General features: G+C 41.7%; 1 protein-coding gene across 1 annotated transcript in view; it reads left to right on the top strand.

Moving 5' to 3' along the window:
* The window catches only part of CACNA2D3 (calcium voltage-gated channel auxiliary subunit alpha2delta 3), an 832,322-nt gene that overhangs the window by 498,174 nt on the left and 309,660 nt on the right, over positions 1-24,488 (top strand). The window contains exon 13 of the mRNA XM_082346809.1: positions 2,605-2,738. Coding sequence (XP_082202935.1) covers positions 2,605-2,738 — 134 coding nt within the window. The remainder of the gene's footprint in view (positions 1-2,604; positions 2,739-24,488) is intronic.

Below are 24,488 nucleotides of genomic sequence, written 5' to 3'. Positions count from 1 at the left end.
GAAAAACTCCTCCCAAGAGAGGCTGTGTTTACTGCACATTTGGTACAGGAACCCACAGTACGAATAGTGCTATACTGTGAATTGCTCACCCAGGTATCCTCACGGTTCAGGACCATGGAGTTCTCTCCTCCTCTTATCAACATGGCAACACCTCTCTTGGTGTGTCCTCTGTGTCATGTTTGTCTCTCTAAGACCCTTCATGCAGAGCCAAAGGTTTACCTACTAGAGAAGAGCTGAAATGTTTTCTTTCTTATTCAAACACTGATTGCAGTCGTGGTTTGTGGAGGGATTATAACTATGATGCTTGCTGTCATCCAGCAATCTTCTTTAAAACTTGTCTTTCCCACTATGCCTCTAAGAGGGGCCACCTGGAAGCCTTGCGTGAGCAGTGACCCAGATGGACATCCCTAACTGTAGTGCCTGGCCTCTGAGGGAGTGCCAAGGTACACATGGGCCCTGCTCCAGAGCCCTGAGCTAGAGCAGGGTCTCACAGGCCTTTGGGGCTCAGTTTCTACTGGGATGGGCGAGGCTCTGGCCCTGGCCAGGAGGGTGGAGTGGACAGGAGTGACAGTGCATGTTAATTAGCACTGTGCAGAGCTGTCACCGGGAAGCCAGAAGCCACATGGTCCCAACCTGGTTTGGGGTTGGTATACCAAATTCAAACCAGCTGGCTTTTGTTTGGAAATGCCCTGGGAGGGTCCTGGTCCTTTCTGGACAACAAAAGGGCTGGCGTTTCCTTACCCTGAGCCCTGTATTAAACACTAAGAGGTTCTATAAACACTACAGGAAGTGCTGTGACAGATCTGGCTTCAGAGGCACACATATCCTCTCTCATTTGTTGGCAAGTAGGAGCTGGCATAAACTTAGTTATAAAGGTCCTTATTTAGAGGCATGGGGAGGAAACATGAATCTGTGTCCATCCAGTGTCCCCCTGCTTAAAATGCTTCCATGACTACTTGCCTGTAGGATAAAGTCTAAACTCCTTCCCAAGATCTTATGTGATAGTCTCTCTGCTAATTCCTCTGATCTTATAGCACCCTACTTCTACTCACTCTCCCCCAGCTTTTCACTCCAGCCATTCTGAGTTTTTTTCAGTTCCTAGAATGGGTCTAATTCTGACCTTGGGCCTTTACTTACAGTCCTTGCTTGGCCGGACATAGTCTTTAACCCCCCTTCCTCTAGCTAACTGGTCCTCATCCTTCAGGGTTCAGCTGTACTGACCCTTCTTCAGAGTAGCCAAGTGATTGGCTGTCCATGCTGTGTGTTTCTCTATAGTGTTGACTGTGCTATTTTGTAGTTGTCAGCTTACTCAGACCTCCCAGGCCTCCAGGAAGCAGGGGTCATGCTCATCTAGTTAACTCCTGCTGCTCCAGTGGTAGGCACCAAGAAAGCCTTCCATAAATGTTTGAATGAAGGGCCCCCTCCTGGGGATCCAGACCCGTGCTCAGTTCAGCCCTTCTCTTCTAACATCTCCTAACTCCCAGCAAAGCCAACAGGACCCCAAGCTGAAGAGGAGCATAGCAGTACCTGAACTCGAGATCAAAATGGCCTCTCCACCCACAAGATGATAGCATGTTTAGAACTTTTTATGTTACTGAGAAACCACGTCTACCCAGCATATTCAAAAGGCAGGTCTGGTAACTACATGAGGGTCTGAGCTGGAGTTTCAGCCTTAAACACACAAAGAGCAAAATTCTGTAGAAGCAAAAGGCATAGATTAAGATACTCAAGCCTCATTTCACCTTCTGTATTTGCCACTTGATACCAGTGAGAACACGGCCAAAACACATATGCTCGGTCTGCCTCAGTCATCTTATCTGTAAAGTGGGCAAGTTATCCCCACTTCATCATGTTGTCAGGAGTAAATGAGGCAAATCTTATCGGGTGTTTAGCAAATTTTGTGCCCCTTATTAAGCACTCAAAAATTAATTATAGGGGGGAGGGATAAATTGGGAGATTGGGATTGACATATACACACAACTATATATAAAATAGCACAGGGAACTCTACTCAGTACTCTGTAATGACCCATATGGGAAAAGAATCTAAAAAAGAGTGGATATATGTATATGTATAACTGATTGACTTTGCTGTACACCTGAAACTAGCACAACCTTGTAAATCAACTATACGCCAATAAAAATTTTTTAAAAAAGAAAAAATTATTATAACTATTATAGTTATAAAAATAGGACAGCCTTTAAATTTTGTGCTTTTTAGTTTTCCCATTGGAAATAAATACACTAAAATGAAAAAAAAGGGGGGGGGGTTACAAAATGGCATGTAGAGAGGACTCCCATATCTACCAGAGAAAGTCTATATGTATATGTATAGAAAACATCTGGAGAGAGATTCTCCAAAGGATTAACAGGGACTTCTTCTGGGAGGTGGGTTTGTGGTTGATCTTCATTTTATTCTTTTTGCTTGACTCTGTTTTCTAACATGAACACATTGCTCATTAAGTGGGTGATGGTAGAGAGGAGACAATGTTTAAAAAGGAAAAGGGAAGAAAGAAATTAGCTAGAGGCTAAGAAGGCATAGCGTAGGTCTGCTCGCCAGTTGTAGTTGTTCCTGTCTTTACTAAATGTGGTTCTCCCTTGGCAGGATTTTTCACCCAGATCTCCACCTTGGCTGATGTGCAGGAAAATGTCATGGAATACCTCCACGTACTCAGCCGGCCCAAAGTCATCGACCAGGAGCACGACGTGGTGTGGACTGAAGCGTACATCGACAGCACTGTGAGTCCCCAGAGCCCCAGGGGAGAGCCTGAGGGTTCCTCCTACCATGGGAGAGTTTCCCTGGGTTTATTCCAGAAGATGGTGGTTGTAGCATTCCTTCTCAGTAACGAGGTTCACTGACATCTTCTATATTTGTATGGTTTGCGTTGGTCTCTTAGCAAGCAAGGTTAGTGACAACTCCTAATATCAGAGAATGTAACAGGTTCTTCTGGAAGGTGTCTGGTCAGCACAGAAAACTCACTTTTGTTTCTGTCTTCTCTACCTTTTTTTCCTTCTCACAAGTGTACAAGTTCTGTCAGTGTGGCAATGATGACAGGTGTGTAAGATTTGGTCCTTGCCATCATCGGAGAGGCCCAGTCCTGGGGGTGAATCTTGGGTCTCAGCTTGGGAAGGTGGGACCACCTTCAGTTCTGACAGTGAACTGGAGCCACCATAGAGGCCACAGCTGTCTTTTCTTCCCTTGAACAAGTGAGAAAATGCTTCAGTGGTGGTTATATAGGCACTGATTGTTGTTGCAACTCTGGCCATGGGCTCATTCTAAAGCCAAATTCCAAGGAAAAAAGATTCTGGTGCCGAATTACCTTAAAAGGAGGAGTGTTGCCAATCATCAAATAATGGCTCAATGGCCAGGTTTCTTGTGTAGTTGCTGGGTGATTTTTCATAGTGATAATGAATCTGATGGGAGTGGCATTTTTCATTTATTGATTGTAAATGTTCTCAGAGGGCCCCTCTCCTATCATTTGTGTCGGGATTAACATCACATTAATCGCTGTAACCCAGACCAGCCATCCTCCAGAGTGATCTCAATGGCTGCCATGGGCCAGCTTTTCTCTCCACGAGCTCTCTCATTCCTGCTGCTCTTCTGGCAGCTGCAGGCAGATACAGGGCAGGAGCAGCATGTGGGAACCCATCTTGGGGGCCAGCAAAGCAGCCTGCACCCCCCACACACAGCCTTAAAGTACACAGTGGGACCATGGAAATACAGACTTGTCAGGAACGGGTAGCCCGTCCCCAGGAGAAATCACCCTGAGTGGAGATGGGTGTTAAGCTGAAGAACCATCTCTGGTTGCCAGGGAGACCTTGGGCTTTTATCACGTTCAGAGTCTGACCCAGTTTGGTTTAGAATCATGGAAGTGAAATAACTAAGCCACCCCATTTGTGTCGGCACCATACTAACAGTAATAACAGAGCAACAACAGTGATGGTTTCATCTCTTCCTCGTATGTGTGGTTGAGTAAGGCCAGGGAAGAGGAGAGGAGGAGGGCAGCCAGCCAGGAACGGACTGATCCAGACACCCAGTGGTTCTGTGTACAAACCCTGAACAGCCAGTTGGGCCTGTCATCTTATTTGTTTCATCAATGTAAAAAATATAAAACAGAGTCTCTATGGGACTAGTACCTGGATAAACAGACAGATCAATAGAGTAGAAGGTCCAAAAAAAAAAGACCCACATACGTATGGAAATTTAGTTTGTGATAAAGGTGGCATCTCAAATCAGTAAGGCTAGGATGGGCTTTGTAATAAATGCTTTTGGGAAAACTAGATAGCTATTTAGGAGAAGATAAAATTAGTTATTTTCTTCACATCACACCGGAGAAAAATATCCAAGGGGATCAGAGAGCTAAACTGTAAAAAATGAAACCACATAAGCACTAGAACAAAATCTAGTGAATTCCTCTCTAACCTGAGTCCAGAGAATGGCTTTCTAACAATGACTCCAAAATCCAGATGCAATATAAACAAAAATAGGTTTGACTACTTAAAATATAAACAAAACAAAACCCAACTTTTATAAGTAAAAAAATCAAGCACAGTCAAAAAGAAGCAAAATCAAAAAGCAAATGGTAAAATAGGAGAAAATATGCAGCATATAGCACACATAAAGAACTAATAATCCTAATATATAAAGAACTTTCAAAAATTAAGGGGGAGACCCCAAAATTCCTATAGAAAAAAATGAGCAAAAGACATGAGCAGACAATTCACACAAAAATAATAAAAATGGTTTCTAAACATATGGAATATGTACAACTTCACACATTGTAAGAAAAATGCAAATTAAAGTATGGTTTGAGATACCATTTCTCTCATCTATTAGAGTGGCAGAAATGAAAAGCTTAACTTTGTTGGTGAGGCTGTGGGAAAGGGACGCTTGTACATGCTTGTGGGAAGACAGAATTGGGGTATAGGAAGGGGAAATGTGCATTTACCCTTTGACCCAGAAATTCTACTTCTAGGAATTAACCCTGAAGATAAACCTCCAACAATCCAAAAATACATATGCATAAGTTTGTTCACTGCAGAATTGCTTGTCATTTCAAAATATTGAAAGTTACCTAAATCCCCAACCATAAGAGATCAATTGGATAAACTGTGGTACATGGATGTAATGGAGTCTTAATGTTAAAAACAAACAAACAAACAAAAAGCCTGGCATATTTTGTGCCAGACAGTAACGAAGCACTCAAAACCACGAGGTCACATCAAAAGGCCCAAGAATCAACGTGAAGGGGCTCTCACTGGTCAACTCTGGGATTATTTGAGCCTCAAAATTAAATAGAAGAGTAATGGACTATAACTTGAATAAAACAAATCAATGTGTTCTAAATAAGTAAACAAATCTCAAACAGATGGACTAAATAGATGATGAAACGGATGGGAGGGAGTGCGGTGTGCAGTGGGCAATGGGATGCTGCCTGGTGGGTGTGGAGGGAGGGAGTCCTGAGATGGAAAATCACCAGTGGGCAACGATTTTAGTAAAGATTGATTAGGGTGAAGGTCATCCATGGATGCTAAATCTAGGGGGGGATTTTGATGATGAGCAGGATATTTTCATGGTCTCAAAGTGCTTCCCTAGAGATTTTTGACTAGTTAGGAGGAAAAAATAAAAAAAGATAGTATCTATCCAGTGGGAGACCCAGCAGCAACAAATATAATAATATAATTGATTTAATACTTAACTGAATAGCTTGTAATGACCTAAGAGTATAGTACTTTCCCTCTTTATTAATTATACATTAATTCATACAGTTCTGGGTCTGGACAAGATCAAGATAAAAGTTTGTGAACAGAAGCTGAGTTAGGATTTTTGCACATGAGAGTCCAGGGTTGTGTTTAATCCAGCCTGACCTAGAATCAAGACAGACAGAATTTTCCTTTCAGGGTCCATCCTCCCTGACTATTACTACCAGTCTGATTAAATATTCTGTTTCCTGCCTGGCTGTTCTATTCAATTTGCTCTCCTGGTGAAGCCCAAATAAATGAATTAATGTTAACAGCATTAATTATGTTTAATCTAATAAGATTTCATGTATTAATTGACAAAACAGCGAACACCAGAATTCTGAAATTCATGGGCTTCTCATCTGAATACAAGTTGTGCTGCACAGTCATTATCTCTTAGGTGCGGAGCAAAAAATCATTAACAATGGAATTTGTTCTATTTTGTAAGCAAATGACTTACGTTTTCCAGTTGGGTCCTAATCATCTTGGGAATGCTACCCAACTTGGTATGCAGAGTAGAACATGCATCAGACTGTAGAAGCATCAGCATCCCTGATCAATCCCTCCAGGGGAGTTTGCACAGACCACAGTGACACGTAGAAGGGAAGCAAAGAAATCTTTTAGAAACAGCAGGAATGTGACCATTTAAAATAACGAGAATTCATTACCAAGCTCCCCTGCCCCTCCCCTCTGCTGGTAATACAATTCAGTACGAAATTTGTAGGAACTTTCAAACCAATTTAGTTGCATTTGCAAATTGGACGTGTATCCCTCCTCCTCACCCCCCACTAAGTCCAACTCAGAGAAAATGCTTTGCATATGATAAATTGCACATTTGTTTTGGTTTCCCATCTCAGAATGGCACCTAGGACATTTAGGAGTCGTTTGGGTGATTGCTTTAGGCTACAACATCTTACTGCCTAGAAGCAATTACTCAGGGGGTTGAAGCCATCATAAGGAAGTTGTTGGGGCTTGGAAGCTGAATTTACAGTATTTTCCCCAAGACACCACTGCATATCAAAGAAGTTCAAATCGTCAAAACAAAAAGACACTCTTAAAGAGAAACATAAACCATCCTGCTGGGTTGTGGAACAGAGAATGCCATCTGCATTACATGGCATAGAGGAAACTGATTATGTTGGGACCTCTATTTCATAGCAGATGGGTTCATTAAATTTAATAGCCTCCAGAGCCTTTAGAAACCGTGTTAAGAACATGCGGAGCATGCTGTGACACTTCACTTCTGGCCCTGCAGTCATTATAACTCTGGCATAGACCATAAATATTCCAGTACTTTATTTCCATTGAAACAGATTACTATTATAATTATTTTTTTGCCAGGAGATGGTGATGTTAAAAATTGGTGCATTCTTGATTTCAGGTGCTATTTCTATTCATCCAAATATTTTCCTCTTCCATTTGATTCTAGATTTCAGTATTAAATAGGATTTTTTTTTTAGCACCATTTTTTTTTCTACTTTGAGTTGGTGTTACAAAACTATGAATCAAAGGTATAAAATTATTTTCTTTAGGAAAGATGAGCTGTTCTAACACCCTGTATCGATGACTGTCAACTAGTAGAAAAGTTTAGGGCTGAAAATGAAAAAAATTTTTTTAGATTTCAAGTGGTTCTTTTTTTAGATTTTTAGATTTATTGTTGTTTCTGCTATTATGGTATAGTAATTTCCAACTATCTATAATAAAAGGGCAGCTTCTAGAAATAGATAAGCCCTTAAAAAATAAATAAAATCACTAAGCCTGAATAATAATTTAGCATGATAGATTGTTCAGCAGTCTTTGTTTACAAGTGACAGTACCCAACTCAAAGTAGCAAAGGTCAGAAAGGGAATTTGTTGACCTGCAAGCAAGATATCTGTGTAGTTCTCTCTTGAGGCATGACTAGATTTAGGGATCAATCCCATTTGTTTTGATTTGTTCCTTGATTCTTATATGCTTATTCCCAGCAGACTGTCTCTACTGAGTAGCAAAGATGGTCTCTACCATCCACTAACTTTCATTATCTTTATAGCCCTTTATAGCCCTTTCCCTTCCAGCATCTATGTCAAGTCTATGATAGGCTGTTTGAGTCACAACCCCATACTGAGAGGTGAGATGGAGCTGCTAACTAATGGTCTGAATCTCACAAAGTGGGGAAGAAACCAGTCCCAAAGGGAACTGATACTGGAAGGACTGAGAAGTAACAGAGTCCTGCATACAACTTGTTTGTAGAAGCCAAAACTAATCCATGCCCAAGATCGTGTTTCCCATCGGTATGGTATTCATTATGGTACCATGCTTTTAGGCACTGGAGCTTTTTATCTAGTCAAATGTTTCCATGGATGGTTGAAGAAACAAACATATAGAAGCAGAGTACTCTTGTAGACTTTGGGGGATGGAGGCATGGAACCCTGGTTGCTTGGCCATCTCCTGAATGCCTAGGGAAGCTCAGAAGCACTTTTTTGCTCCTCCCTGACCCTGCAGAGCCTAAGTAGTATACCGAGTTATTGTTGAGTCAATGTCTGAGAATGGCAAAATGGGATTCTCTGCTGTGGATTATGTACTGTGCCTTTACAACAAGATACCGGGTTGGGTTCGGTTAGGAAAGATTGGGAGGTTGTGTCTGTGGTTGTATTAGAAAACCAAATTGTCTGTGCTTTTTTTCCTCAAATGCCTGCTGTATTTTTCATATTTTCTGGAGACCAGTTCTCCTGTCAATTCTCATTCATGGGTGAAACATGGTCTCCTCCAAGTCCTACTTTACATATGTCCCAGTTCAAACCCAACAGAGAACAACTCAGTGTTTGTGTATCTGAGTTCATTTCTGAGCAAAGTACATAACTTTCTAGTCCATGGTTCCTCTGAGGTCAGATGTCTACCCGTTATCCAATCAGCCAGGGCTGGGGAAAGGACATGTGATAGAAACAGGTCAGCCAAGGCTGTGAATAGCAGATTCTGTAGGAACGAGGTGTGGGTAGGAGGAAATGACTGGAGTCTCAAGGAGCTGGCATTTCTAGATTTCTGTCTTTCCATCTAAGGCTTCTGTAAGTTGCATCCCCAGCTGGGCTCTAATACTAACTCTTGGGAGCATGTCTTCTTTCCTCTTTTATTCCTAGGCTCATGGCTTCCTTTTAGCCCAATATGCCCAAACAAGTGTCCCCCAGTCCTCTCCTTGCCTCCCACATCTTTGACCCTGCCCTTCCTCCACCCACCATCCTGCTATGTGGGTGGTAGGAAGCCCTCTCCCTTGTGCCTTCTGAGAGCTAAGGGAGGTATTTTGGCCACCACAACCAAATCCGTACTGCTTTTTTCCCCCTTCATGACCCAGATATTTAGGCAACTTAGATTCTCAGAGCTGATTCTCATGCTTTGACATGGTTTAAACTAAAATGAACACATTCCTCTTATTACCAGCATGAAGAACAATTAAAATAATCCCAGAGAATCAGCCTGTGGTTTGATACCAGCTGCCAGTTTCTCCTGCTGTGCACAGGATTTTCCCCCTGTAAAAGATTTAATTCTTTCACTCTTAAAACTTAAGGTTTGTTGTGCCAAATATAAATGTATTGTCTATGAGGCCATGCCTCAAAGATACTGTAGATAAGGGTATCTCAACGGACTTGGGCTCTTAAACTGCTGCTATTGAACAGTGGCAGACAACCACTCTTTTGCTTCCTCTTGCCATTAAAAATTATTCCTTCATGGCCTTTCACACCTGCTTGTGAGTGATATGGCAACTGGGGGCTCCTTCAATCTTATTCTGCTGATGATATGCACTCCCGTTAGATGTCCAGACCAAGCATGAGGCTCTGTGCCAGTTCCTAAGGGGAAATTCTCTCTTATTCTGAACAAAGAAAGGAAAAGCAAAGACAATAGTTTATTCAGGCAAAAGGAACATGTTTTCAAATCAATTCCTAATATGTTTAATCAAAAAATCTGGAACATCACCATCTTTGCTGGTGGATGGAAACAACTGTGAAGCACTCTTATAATTGATTTCTCTTCTGAAGTGATCAAATTAAAGGTGGCCTGAGATGAAGCAAAGCTGAGTACTCATCCCACAGTCCCTTTCTCTCCCACGGTTAAGGAGCACATGTTTCCATGGGAAGGATCCTTCCTTTGAGAAGGACAGGATTCAAATGCCCTGCTTGTTCATCAGTTGACCTCTCGTGGTGTTCCAATGGGAGAGATCAGTGGGCAGGACTGTCCTCACACCTTACCCACTACTAAAATACAAAGGAACTTTTAAAAAAGGTTTTGGCACTGTCAGAATTATATTTGGCTGTGGGTATATAATGAGTATTCAGGAAGTCCTTAAAAATAATCCCTTATACTTGTTTTGCATTTCCTGGCTTTCAGTGTGCTTTCCTGTATGTTGCCTCCAAGTGTCTCATCAACAGAGCCCCACCATCGCCGACCTCTCTCCCTCCCTCTCAAAACATCAGCCATGCTCGTAGCCTTTTTGTTGCTTGAACACCCCCAAACTTTCTCCCTCCTCTGGGCTTTTGAACAATCTTCTTCTGAACTGGAAAGACTGCCCTCCCATTCTGCTCCTTTACTGGGGGGAGAATTATTCCCGTTCACTATGTCTCAGCTAAAATGTCACCCCTCACATGCCTATTGACTTTCTATTTCAGATCCTTATTTCCTTCATAGAAAGTATGATCATTTATAATTATTATAATTATTTCAATTAAGTACTTAGATATTTTTTCCCTCTTTAAAAATCTTTTTTTTTTTTTTTTTTTTTTTGGTTTGTCCCAATGACAATGTAAGGAACGGGGCAAAGTCTGTCTTGTATCCCTACAATCTAGCACTCTGCCTGGCACACAGTACCACACACTCAATATTAGTTCAGGGAAGCTAAGTGGTTTGTTTTTAGTCATATCACCAATCTCTTTTTACTACTCACTGGAGTTTGTTTCTTCCATTCTGCACTACATGTCTCCTTAAAAAGTACAATGAGACGCCAAGAATTAGGGAAGAAATAATAAAGAATATTGACTGCAAAGTAGATGGTGGTACCAAGATAGAGTTTAAAATATTGTTCCCGAAATGCAACTGTAATATTTGTCTTTCCTTTTGAATACCTAGCTGAATGATGAAGTTTAAGTCTCAAGCAACTGGTTTTTCTGAATGCCAACTTCAACTACTCAGTGGCAGTCACTGATTTCAGACGGAAGAACAGGGAACTTCCGGGAGTGAACCAGATTTCTGCAGTGCTCCCTTTTTATGCATGTTGTTAAAAGCGATATGTTGGGGAAAGGGCTGATTGCTTGAGGCATATTGTTTATACTACATTACTTAGGTCTGATGGAAAAGTTCCTAACGGTGGTTTTCTTGCTAAAGATATGGTTTATGGATGAAGAGTGGAATGTGATTTTTTTGGTAGGGCATCATAATAATTTAGGTGGACTCCAAGGAAACTTGATATTGGGAGAGGTTGGGAAAAATATTCACGTCCATGGAAATTCTTTAGCATTAGCACTCAATTCTCCATCAAAATATAAATGCTGTCTGCTTTAAATTACTGTCCTGATTCAGGCCAAGGTAATTACTCTGGCCCAGACTGGAAAGGAAAATTCCCAGAAAGTCTGATATGATAGAATGGTAGTGTGTTTTCTGAAGATGCTGAGAAATGCTTAATGAATTAGTGTTTCAATATAACTTTTGCAACAGGATACTAAGGGAATGAGAGGGAAAAAAAAATCATAGATTTTTGGCAGCTGTTCACCATCATAGCACTTGACAATCTGCTTCTTATTTAGTTTTCTGTTATGTGAAAGCATGGAATTCTCAAGTTAAGAAATATTGATCACTGCATGACAATACGTATGTAAAAAACGGTATTGTGTTGAAAAAGCTCTCCTTTTAAAGTGAGATTACTGACTCTATTTTGTTATTAAAATGTGTGGGTCATTTTACTTCGAAAATAGTGTTGTTTTGTTAAACATAAGTTATTTAAAGGTTAAAATAATCTTAATTTTAACTATTAATATTATTAAGAACAGATTTTTCAACCAAGTATAACTGAATGCAAACAAGAACAAACTTGGAGAAGAAAATTGGTGGCTGGGAATGCAGAAATGTGTTGAGGGTTGTATCTTGGCCACAATATATAGGTTCACAGCGGCCCTTTGCTATATTGGCAGAACCATACATTTTTGAAGGTCTGTTGATTTCCCCAGACTTCATGGAATCTAGACCAAGTTTGTCAATTCCCCATTTTTCTTGCCATGATAAGCCAACCTAGGGGCTGTATTAGGAGCACTCAGAGTGTATGGACTTTATGGCCCTTGTTGGGGAGGGATACATTTTCCTTCTTTAGGTTCTTCTGGCTGGTCTAAGAATTAAATTGACATGAGACAGATTAACAGGAGAAAGTCAAACAAAAGTTTAATAACAGGGATACATGGGAGAGGAAAACTGAATAACTTACCAAAATGGCCGAAATCCTCACCTTAAATATCATCTTCAGCTAAAGACAAAAGAGGATGTTGGGAGTAGTAGTTTGGGATTTCAAAGGGGAGGAAAGCAAGTGACATGGAGTTGGAAAAACAAACAAATGTTAAATGTTAGCTGGGCCACGCAGAGACAATGGGACACAGAATAGACTCCGATCTCTTAAGAGTTTCCCTTACCACACCTAGTCCATATCTTTGCAAGTATCTCCAGTGATAGCTCTCTTCTGGGAACAGGTCCTCTATCTAAATTCTTTTAGGCAGTTAGGGCGAAAGTCAGAGTTTCTTTCTGAGTCATTTGGGACTTGAGGTTTTTCAGCTCAAAATAATCCACATGCCAAAGAGACATTTTAGCCTGGCAAGTTTTGCTCCCCTACACCCTCTTATGCAGCTGTATTGCTCCTTCTCTGTAGTTGTCAGCAAATAGGATCATCTACTCTGACCATATTTGTTCTAGGGATACCTGTGGAACCAGATGTTTGGTTACCTAGTTCATTGACTAGACACCTCCTAAGCTGAGGGTCAGTCCCTATACTGGGCACTAGGGTGTCATAGCTTTCATTTTTAGGAAATACGGTTTAAGACCCTTCAGTGAACAATCCAAGCCAATTAGGTAATTTAAAATTATTAGATTATTTTTGGTAGGGATTGGCAGCCTCCAACATTTAGGGGCAAGGGCTATCCATCCTTTCACTCACAGTCTACCAGGCTATGGTGAACACAAGTCTCAGACAAATTCTGCCATCCATGGGAACATTTATTGGAAGCATGCACAAAAGCCAACCAACTTCTGAAAGTTCAAGCCCCAGCTCTCTATCCTTTTAGGTGGTCTGATGGCATCTTGCATCAGAACAAATGCATTATTTGCAGGAGTCAGTTTAACATTCTATTTGGAGTCAGGTGACCAAGAAGCAGGAGTCAGCAATTGGAGGCGAGACTGTTTAACAATCAGGCCTGGGGCACTATTCCTAAAGACAGAGGCCGCTGAGCTCCCAAAGCCTTTATGTGGGTTCATGCAGAGAAAGGTGGGGCCTCTGCAGTCTATGGAACCAATCCACAAAGAATGGATACCTCCAATTCACCAATGAAAATCATTTCTAATGCCCATTATGGTAATTGACAAAACCTCTGGTGTTAGTCAGAGATAAATAACTGTAGCATATGTTGCCTTTTGCTTACATACTAGCTGGAATATGTATTCCTGATTAGGGCAGTTGACTACCTCTGAGATATAGATTGCAATGAGCATACACATCTATATCACACCATCTGTGCTGAAGTATTCTACAGTAAATTATACACCACATAACAATTGTATATTATATACAATCAGGGTTTCTTCTTTGTGAAATGGGAATAATAATGGTGCTGATCTCACAGAGTGAAGATTAAAAATGATAAGACTGCTTAGTACCATGTCAGGCACATAGCAAGTATTCCATAAATGCTCATCATTATTATCTAGAAATTCCAAATAACATTATTTATTGTTCCATACATAGAGTCTTATGGAATGAACTCTGCCTTAGTTTTATTTTAGACTTGCCAAATTCTGACATTCTCCAAAAGAAAGGGGGAGACAGTTGGTCATGCATTTATTTCCTTTCCCAGCAGAACGGCATCCTCGAGTTGCCTTTGCTCTTTGCAGCCACATGCCTACTCTGAGTGGTGTGTCCAGCTTGTCCTGCCTGGAAGCTCCATTCCATGCTTGGGAATGAGAGAGAAAAAAAAAAAACGTGGTCTACATGCCATTGCCCCTCATTGTCTCAGAAGTCTTTATGACTGTGTCGTTTAGAAACAACTAGAGTAAGAAGTAATTACAGTGCCAGAATCTCATGCTATGGCCGGCAGGTATGAATCAAGAAGCTTAGGAGGAAAAGCTGAGCTGAGAAAACTAATGGTGATCTTCAGAAGCATCCTTCCCAACAGTGCAGTTAGCTAGGCCTCCTTTGAGCAGCACAGTAAAAATATCCGGAATGCTAGAGCCATCGGTTTAGGGCAGTTAAAATGCACCCCAGACCCTGTATTAAGTGCTTTTGCATCCCTGTCAGGTGGGCCTTATCTCCATTCTCCAGATGAGGAAGCCTAGGCTTAGGGAGATTGAGGAATGTGCCCAAGGAGGTGGGATAATTAGTGGAACAAATACGATTCAACCCTAGGTTGCCTGCTTGGGTGTGAGGCCTGTTCTCTCCCATGGGGCATGGGAGGGTGTCTCACATTTATGTATGTGCTGTCATGAGGAGCTAGCCCCACTGGCTACATTACAGATGCCAAAGTCTTTAAAATGCCTAATGTGAGCTTAGAAATGTCCTTCCCATTCCCACAAGCCTGAGTTACATTGCTTCTACTGAATTTTGAAAAACTCACGGAACTGCTTTGGGATATGAAGACAGGGAGCCTGACTTATCCTGAATTAGGTTCCGCATAGCATTGGCAACCCAAGATAGGAAACTTTAAATTTTGTAACATGCATCTCTCACATGGAGAGTTCTCTGTGCTGTATTAAATGACAGAAGGAAAACTCAGCTCATCACACTTGTAAAAGAAACCGCAGCATTCCTGGGTTTAAATCTGGAGTCATAACAATTCTATCTGATGGGCTTTTAAATATCCTGGAATTTGCATTTTGAATGTGTTATACATCACAAAAGGATTTTGATGGTGTTATCACAGCAAAGGCTGTAATCACATCCTGTAATTTATATAATGCCAACTGCTGTCACTATGTCAAAAATCATGATATGCTCTTCCTGATCTATATAGCTTCTCTCCTGAAGGAAATTGAGGGTCCTGAATCAGACTCCTTAGAGGCATTACTAATGACTTTGAATGGAAAGTCTGGCCACCTTGATGGGTAGTCAGGCAAGCCAAGCAGTGAGTTAATAAGTAGATCAAAACTTCAGATACAAAATTGAACTAGACAGGGTGTCCTGAAGGCAGGCCATAGCAGGGTGTTTGAACCTTGGGATTTAGGAAGCTGAGCAATCTAGGAGACCCTACGTTGCCCAGAGCAACAGGATCTGTGGTTCATGCTGGAGGCCTTCCAGGAGGCTGTCTAATTAACCTTGGGGCTAAGAGTTCGTCTCTCTCAGACCTTGCCTCTGGTCTGAATCTTTGCTCACAGACTGCTTTGGATGGGCCAGGAGGCGAAGCAGTGACCTCATCAGGCATTTCTTTTCAGAACTCTGCCTTTTCTAACCCCCTCAAATCAACTTTAAGTTCTTTTTCTTTTTTAAGACAAGATGACCACATTTAACCTCTTCCCTCCATGCCCAATCACTGCCAAATGTTCCCCTCCAAATCAAAACTCCTCAGGAAAGATTTGGGACCATTAGGAAATGAAAGAGAGGCCCCAGGGCAGAGCCTGGGATGAAAGAGTGCGGAACAAAATTGTTCTGTATAAGAAAATAGGACAAATGAAAAAGCAGACGTGCTTCCTGAGAGAAGAGGGAGGACAGCAGCCTTAGCAAGAGGGTAGGGGCCTGACCTCAGAAGTGCAAAGGAATTTAAGGTCTTTTCAAGGGCAGGGATAACTCTTATTTAATTTTATGTTATTTTCTCTGATGCAGTGTAACGTCCCGTGTTTTACCAAAAGTCCATTACATTTTCTCAGGCCTCAGAGAAATTTTGAAGGGAAACTGTGGGAATTTTTCAGTTTTCTACATCTGTTTACTCCCGGGAAGGGAATGAGGGGTTGTGCACGTAGGATGGTGAGGTAGTCCACAAATAGAACGAATCCAGCAGGAGCAGGAGCTCAGAACAAGGGTGGCTGGAATCCAGAAGCACTATCTTCCCCTAGGACTCCAGCAGCACCATGCAGCTTCCCTCAATATGAGATGGGTCTGGGTCAGGTGTATCTAAGTCCCACCGTTAGAATATCTTGGCTGAAATGTATGTTTCTACCAGAAGTTCAGTAGGTTACAAAATGTAGAGAAAGGGTCAGGAGATACTACTTTAAGTTTTCTATCTCCTACCATGTTATATAACATCTGCTCCTCAGTTTCTCCAACTGAGAAATGGGGAGATTGTTCGAGATCAGGACATCTCAAAATCTGACATCCAGCCATGAGTGAATTTCAAGCAGTCTGAGATCCCTCCCGTCAAAACCTGTCCACAAACATGTATAATTTCTCCATCATTTCCTCACAGTGTTAAGAACCACTGGACTAGATCTCTAAGACTTATTAGTCTAGCTATATAGGCCTGTTTTTGTCTTGTTTTGTTGTAAATTGTTTCACGTTATCTACTTAAATGGCAAGTAAAACACATTAATCATTTGCTGTAAGGATGTGCAGAAGCCAGCAAGCCCAAATGCAGATCCTGCATTGCATGTCTTATTATACAACGATGTCATTGACAGGAGATAGGCCCACTGAAGACAGCCCTGGTTGATACCAAAGAACAGTGGCCCAGAATATCTAGTGAACCCTGTGATTCCTTATTCTTGGCAAGTGAGGCAAACACCTATGTCACTGGGTTTGAGATACAAGTCCTTTTGATTCCGCTCCCAAAGTATATCTCAAATCTTCTCCCTTCTCGCCATTTGTAATGTGCCATCCACCCTCTACCCTGACTAGACCATGGCTGTAGACTCCTAATTGGTCTTCTGGTTTCACTATTATACCTCTGGGTTTCTCCCTGTCTTTCTTTCAGTTCCTTGGAGGTGAGCACCCAGCCAACATCTGCCATTGGGGCCCTCACTTGTTTCCTGGCTGACTCTTATTTAATCTTTGGGTCTTAAATTACAAACCCCTTCCATGACTTCCCAGATAGAAAGAGGCCACCTACTACTCTCTCATAGAATCGGTTCTTGTGCTAGGTAGCACTTAGCCAGCTTATTGTTGCATATTGCTTGGGCTAATTTTACGATTATGTCTCTCTGGCTTACTCTAACTTATACATGGTAGTGACTTTTTTTTTTTTTTTTTTTTTTTGCCATTGTATTCACCATATCCAACACAGTACCACACAAATAGTATGATGGGTAAATTAATGGTATATAGGAAAGAAAACTTATTCCTCTGCTCTCTTAAGTTTAATGATATAGGCCCTGCAAATTAAACTGACAAAAAATGAACTAACAGGAAAAAAGGTTTACTATGCGTGCATATGGAGGTCTTCATAGAAAAGAAGTAAAGAATCAAAGAGGCAGTTAGATCTGGGGATGGGAGAATGGGATGGGATTTGTATATACCATTTTAACAGAAAGAGATAAATTTGTGGAGAAGTGACAAGACAAAGGAAAATGTGTTTGGGCTTCTAGGGGTGGTAAAGTATGGGAGGGTAAATATACAGGGGAAAACTAATGGAATGGAAGGGTTACTTTAGTAAGGATTACTTTGCAGACTCAATCTCATGCAGTCTCTGAGGTGATAAGAGCATTTACCATGATTAAGAGTTGTTTTCCTATTCCTGGTATGGGAGAGGGAATGGGGGGGACACGTCCACAAAAGGAAATTTATACCCTGCCTTTAGACAGAAAGAGGGAGGGTACAGAGTTTTTCCTGCATCTCATCTGCCGTTTCTCAATTGCCTTCAGCTCAAGATAATCCATATGCCAAAGTGTCATATTCCAGGGTGGTATACTCTGATCCCCTTGATAAAATAGGTAAAATAGTCTCCACTTGAAGGAATGTGATTTGATTCTTGTTGTAGTTGAATCTATTTGCCTAACACTTATTCATTCTTAAAGTCTCTTTTTAAGTACTGCCTCCTCTGGGGACTCATTCCTGCTCTGAGTTCATGGCCCAGTTATACAGTATGGTTATCTTTAGTTTATTCCTATGTCTCCCCAATTTGTAGCATCCCAGCACAGAGTAATAATTAAATCTCTTATGTCTACCACTCTTCCATGGCCTAAGGGCTGATGCTTAATAGATATTTAGTAGGTAAATAAAAAGCAAAGAACTACATTATTTGTTCTGATAGGTTTAAAAGTAAAAAAATTGTAATGATTTTATCACTTAATTATAACCCAGTGGATAAACAGTTTGCAATTTCACATCCATCTGATCTATGCATGGTTAAAAAAAAGCACAACTGATTGATTTTACATACGGGATATTGAAACTGGGGACAATGTGGTGATACCTCAATGAGCCTGCATATTCCTTATCTTTGCATGTGGCCTGCATACCCATTACTCATGAATGTTCATTGTGTGATTGAGTTCATAAATATATGACTTAAACTTGCTTTTATGATATAGATTTTCAAATTTTCTAATATGGAGCTGTGGAAGCCATTGTTATTTGAAAGGACTCTACGGGTTTTATTCCTTGCCTGCTTATTCAGGAAGGTCCCATCTCCACTCCAGTACTCAGTGTCTAAGTATGGGGGAACATCTGTCGGGGGGCCCAGTTACCTCACTGCCCTCAAGACTCCTGATGTCTCTGTAGTGACTGCCTTACTCTTAGTATCCATTGGGGAGTCAGGTGTGTCTCAAAAAAAAAAAGCACTTGAAATTCCTCAAATGAGAAGGAATGGGAAACCTGGGGTTACTGAGGAACTGACCTTTGTCCTTCTCAACACTGTGCTGTCAGTAACCACTCCGAAGAATTTCTGAGACTCTTGACAACTGAATGGAAATTGGGGAAAAAAATCACTGAATTTTGAGTTTGAAGACTGAGGGTTAAGTTTTTGCTCTGCTCTTCATTGGCCATGTGCCCTTATGTAAATCACTTCCCTTTTCTGAGCCTCAGTTTCCTATAACCATGTATGGTGACTGATATTAACCAGATTTATTGTGGTGATCATTTCACAATGTATACAAATATCAAATCATTATGTTGTACACCTGGAACTAATATAATGTTATGTGTCAGTTATTCCTCAGTAAAAACAACAACAAAGCACAGATTGCTGGGACCTATCACCAGAATTTCTGATTCAGTAGATGTGAGGTGGGGCTCAGAATTTGCATTTCTAACACATCTAATATTTCTCACAGGTGATGCTGGTAGTGCTGGTCTGGGGACCACATTTTGAAAACCACTGTTAGATTAAAAAGACCTATGAAGTGCCATGAAAAATGACCCATGCTGATATATTGTGATGTTTTTAGTATATCAGGGATAACAGAGAAAGTCCTAAAAGTAGGGTTGGGGGAAAGTGAATTCAAAATGTTGGGAATCAAAATAGCATGAGACTTCTCAACTCCAAAATCAGAATCAGGCATTCTTTCTCAGGAAGCTACTGGAGGATGTTCTTCATCCAAACAAGGAAGTAAACCGAGGAAGAGGAAGACACTGGGTCCTTCCCTGTCCATTTTGCAGAGATTCTAGCCCTTCGGCCTGGCATGCCTTGGTGACTCCCAGCCAGTGTCTTCCAATGGGAAAAGTGTGAGGACCCTGCCTGGGTACAGGGAGGCCTGGAGGCAAGTAGCATGAGTGCTCAGCATGGGCCAGGCACACAGTAGGGACTGGAGGGTAAAAGTCCTCCTGCATCACTCCCAGAATGAAGCTAGCCTCCACGAGGTCTGGGGAGAAGACACCAGAATCTGCTTCACTGGAAAGCCTCTAGGTTGCCAGCCTGGGTCAGGGGCATCCTGCTGCCCCACCCCCATCGCACCACATGAGATACTTGTTTTAAAAAATAACAACATCTGTCCTTTCTTCAGTAGAATATAATATTTTAAAATAAAACCAGTGACTTATTTGATGGTTAAGAGACTTGCCGTGTGCCTGAACCCCTTGGGTTGCTCTCTACGTAAGCATTGAGTGGTGTGATGGAATTCCTTTATGATAACCAAGTGGAGATTTCTGACACTGTAAAGTTATCATCATACGCTTGATTCTGAATAAAGTTTGTGAGTATACCTAAGGCCTGAGTTCTCCTGGATCTGGGTGCACTGCCGTTCAGGAAATAGGCTGGGAAAATCCATGTGGCTATGACCAAAATCAAACTGTTTTGCCAAGCATGCTTTCTCCCCTCTTAATTGAGAAACCTATGGTTATTTGGATGACAATTTAATCTGTGCCTCTGATTCATTTACTCATTGCTCATTAACTTGCTACTTAGTTCTAGCTACATGAGCTGTTAGAGCTTTCTCTAAAGCTCCTCTAAACCAAAAGTGGGTTATGGCCACCTTCAGTGAGGCCAATTTGAGTCAGGACTAAAGTGAGCCCTAGCTGGGGCTTGAGGGTTCCATTAGGCTGAGAAAGTGAAGGCACAAAGACTGTGTCAGGCACCATGGCCTATTGCTCTGCATTTTGAGATCCACCCCCTTTGTTCTCCCAAAGAATTGCAAAATGGAGTTTTCGGAGAAAGAATCAAAATTCTTGTATGCAGTTGGCCCTCATCTTTGAACTCTGCATCCATGGATTCAACCAACCTTGAATTGAAAATATTGGAAAAAATTTTTTTCCAGAAAGTTTCAAAAAGCAAAACTTGAATTTACTGTGCCAGCACCTCTTTATATAGCATTTAGATTTGTCTGACGTATTATCAGCAATCTAGAGATGTTTCACAGTGTAGGGAAGGATGTATGTAGGTTATACACGAATACTATGCCATTTTACATAAGGGACTTGAGCATCCTCGGAGTTTGTTATTGGGGGTCCAGGGGCTGGAACCAATTCCCCGCAGATACTGAGGGATGACTGTAATGAGGAATGTCTTCTTTTTCTTTCCTAATAAACTGCATATGTCACTTATGGAGGTGGCAGGGGTTTGCCATGCTGGTTGAAGACACAGTGGTGGAGTGAGGGGCTGCTTCAAATCCTCTCTGCCACTTAGCAGATGTGTCATCTGGGACTGTTTACTTAACCCTTTTGTGCCTCCAGTTTTATCATATGTAACAGAAGGATAATTATAGACTCTACCCCATTGCGATGTTGTAGGGATAACTGATACAGTGTCCTCTCCAGGGGCCTGCCTACTCCCCTCTCATGGGTGGTTTTGTGGCAGCTGAGGCAGGGTTGTCCACTGCTACTGCAAGCCAACACTTTTAACATCCATGTGCTGTTGATCATCCACGCCAGGAGGTGCAACCATAAATGTTCTCAGGAGCCAGGCTGGTGAACTAAGTGCGTGGAGAACTCTGGGTAGAAGAAAATGGTGGTTGGGATGGGGGGAGTGTGGTGAACTAGAGCATGCACGCACCACCTAAATGTATTCATTTCAAAACTTTGAAAACAGCCAATGGTCAAATGAAGCTCTACGGGCATAATCTGCTAGGAGCTGGAAATTCCTTATGCCTGACTATGTCATTCACAACTTTTGCTTTGCCCCCCTTCACCTCCTGCCTTCCAGAATCTGCTTCTATCTTCCTCAAATTATTGAAGATAATTATTGAAGGCACCTCCCTTCCTGTACACAAGACCACTGGCAGCGAGCATGGTGGCAGAACACAGCTCAGTCTTTGCACTTAGAGCTCACCCTTCATGTCCCTCAGTGCTCACACCTCTGGCGCCTGTTCTTGCCTGCCACTGTGCTCCCTTTGCCACGTTGAGGTGGCACTGCTCTGTGTGTCCTGTGGTCCTGTGGCAGCAGCCTATTGTCTAAAAGGACCTTCTCTTACTTGGCTTGCTCAGGGGTGTCTCTGTTGCTAGGCAGTGGCAGACAAGGTGAAAGGAACTGTGGAATCTCAGATTGTCTGACCTGAAAACCCCCACTCAGTGCTCAGAATCCTGGCTTCTATGGTGTCTCCCACTGTGCACTGTTAACCAGCCACTGCCTCTGGGCACTTGAAGATTTTACTGTCTAGTCTTTATCCTTGTATTTTTATTTCACTTGCTCTTATGGATAGTCTATGAAGTTAATTCCTCTGAGCTCTGCTCACTCAGCAGAATGCCTGTACAGGATAGATGCTTAGGAAACATGTTCTGATCAATTGATTCTGTCTTCCCTTCATTATCAAGAATTTGCTACTGTTCACATGCACATGGCATTATTTGGGGCATGACCCAAAGCTGTTCACACCCATTTCTTGGTCTCACTCAGTGTTCAGTAGGAACATAAAGAATTAGCAGAGGGCGTAGGAACCACCCTAGACCATGGGCAGGGCAGCGTGAGGGCAGGCATTGTTTGTGTTCAGAGCAGGTACAAAGACAGAAACATGGAGGAGAGGTAGCAAGGAAGAGAAATGCAAGCTCAGTTCACATGTGATTAGACACTTTCCATTTTTAGCCTTCTGGCTTAAATTTGCATAATTCTTTTAAAAAGAAAAATTAATTATTTATGACTGTAGCTTTTAACCAAACTGTGCATTTAAATAGTAATCACTCTGGGTAATTTAAATAAAATCTTTTCTGTAAACAGTTTATGCATATTAGAATGAAAAAACTGTTGGTTTATTCAATTAAAAGGACATTATTGTTTGGATTCTCTCTCTCTCTCTCTCTCTCTCTCTTTTTTCCAATTCAAAATAGAGGACAGCCACATTGAGACAGATGGGAATTAATTGACTTGTCTCAAAAGTGACCAGATTTTGCTTTTTCTTTTTAATTTTAAAGAAGATAGATTCCAAAAGCCTTTTCAAAAACCAAACCATCATTTCAGAATACTGAAAAGAAATTCTACCCTTTACTCTGACAGGCAGTGGGTACAGAAATAAATTTGTTCCCTGGCAAACATGTGGGACTTCCTCACAAGCCCAGCACAAGTCAAAGAAGGTGGTTCTAAACAAAGCTCTCCAATACTGTGATCTTTAAAAATACCAGTTTGTACAAAAATACCAAACATTGTACATGCTTGGTGCTTTTCTAGGAGACACCATTCACTGTAGTTAAAGAGGCTCTTTCAATGAAGCCTACCATGATTTCAGGATGTTATTGTCCTTTACTCACTGGTTAGTTCCCTGAATGTCTATGGTCCCATTATACACTCTGGGAAGGGTGACACCTGGACTGTTTGCTCAGAGCATGGCAGGTATTCAGCTCTGTTCTTAAGGTGTACAGGTACCGAGTGCCAGAAGTCCATGTCGGACCCTCCCATGTATTGGGGTGAAGTGCCTGGGAGCCATAGACCTGCTTCCATCCCAGAAGCAAAACCCAAAACTGATGTGAGCAGTACTGGCGTTTGGGGATAATGGGTTGTGTGCTGGGTGGATTGGTACAGACCAGGCCTATTCCTGTCACAAACTTGCTTTTCTGGACCTCTAAAATAAGGTGGTTGAACTGAATAGCCATCTTTTTTTTCTTCCTAATTAGCAAAGCTATTTTATTCAAGTAAAATCATATGTAAAATAAGAGCAGCTTGATTAAATTGGGGTCAGGGCCTCTGGTTCACAGAATTTGGGGGTTCCACAAAGCAGCGTTCATGAACCACTGGTATAGATAGTTGATAATATGTTGTCTTAGTGAATGAGGTCTCTTTGGCTATGACAGAAATGCAGCTCAGTCAGACTTATGTGATTAAGGAGAAACTGAAATGTCAAAGTGTAGATCTCTTCAGGCATGGCTGGATCTATATGCCCAAATGCAGTCAGGAATCTGCCTCTTGCCATCTCTTGGCTCTGCTTTCCTCTGTATATCTTTATTCTCAGGTGAGACTCTCCTCCCCTTGTGGTGTCATGACTGCCATCAGCAGCTCTAGGTTTATACCCTACTATTGGAGCCCCTTGCCCCCAGAAGAAAGAAATCTCTTTCCCTATGGTTCTAGCTAAGACCCTGGTGCTGACTCTCATGGCTTCAGCCATGTGTTATCTCTTTCTGAACCAATCGCAGTGGTCAATAGGATGGAGAGTTCTGATTCACCATGCGTGAGTCACATGTCTACCCTTGGATTTGGAGGAGGGTGGAGTCAGCCCCATTCTTATGACAAGACCTGAGTGTAGGGGATGGGTTTTGTCTCACAGGCAAATAAAGTGCTATTACCAAAAGAAGGGACAAATTCTGTTCAGGCAAAAAGCTGTTCTGTCCATCTCCCTTCCAGATCTAATGACCTATGAATCTAAGCAAATCCTACTACTTTTCTTCTGCATCTGTGAAGATTGTGTTCAGGTCTGGTGATAGGACTTACACCTCCACAGAGAATAAACTCGTGTTGTATAAAGGGAAAAAGGACTGGTGAGAGTCTGGGGGGAACAGAGGACAAGATGACAGCAAATAGAAAATGCCAACCCATCTCAACCATCCTGAGATCAGTCATCTTTCTAGGAGGGAAATGAATCAATTATTTTTGTCCTGTTATCATAAATACTTGTTGGTTCAACCCCTGATACCTCCTGTGCTGCACCAAAGTGGGAGCCAAGACTCTAATCAGTTTTAGTCCTTTACTTCCTGTGCTCTTTGCAGCTGTTTGGCTAGAGTCTTCTTAAGCTCGTGTTTCAACCAACTCTTGTATAAAT

The sequence above is a fragment of the Balaenoptera borealis genome, assembly GCF_965194805.1.
Source record: "Balaenoptera borealis genome assembly, chromosome: 12".
NCBI lineage: Eukaryota > Metazoa > Chordata > Mammalia > Artiodactyla > Balaenopteridae > Balaenoptera > Balaenoptera borealis.
The sequence above is the reverse complement of the archived record's forward strand: the minus strand, read 5'-3'. Positions and strand labels throughout refer to the sequence as shown.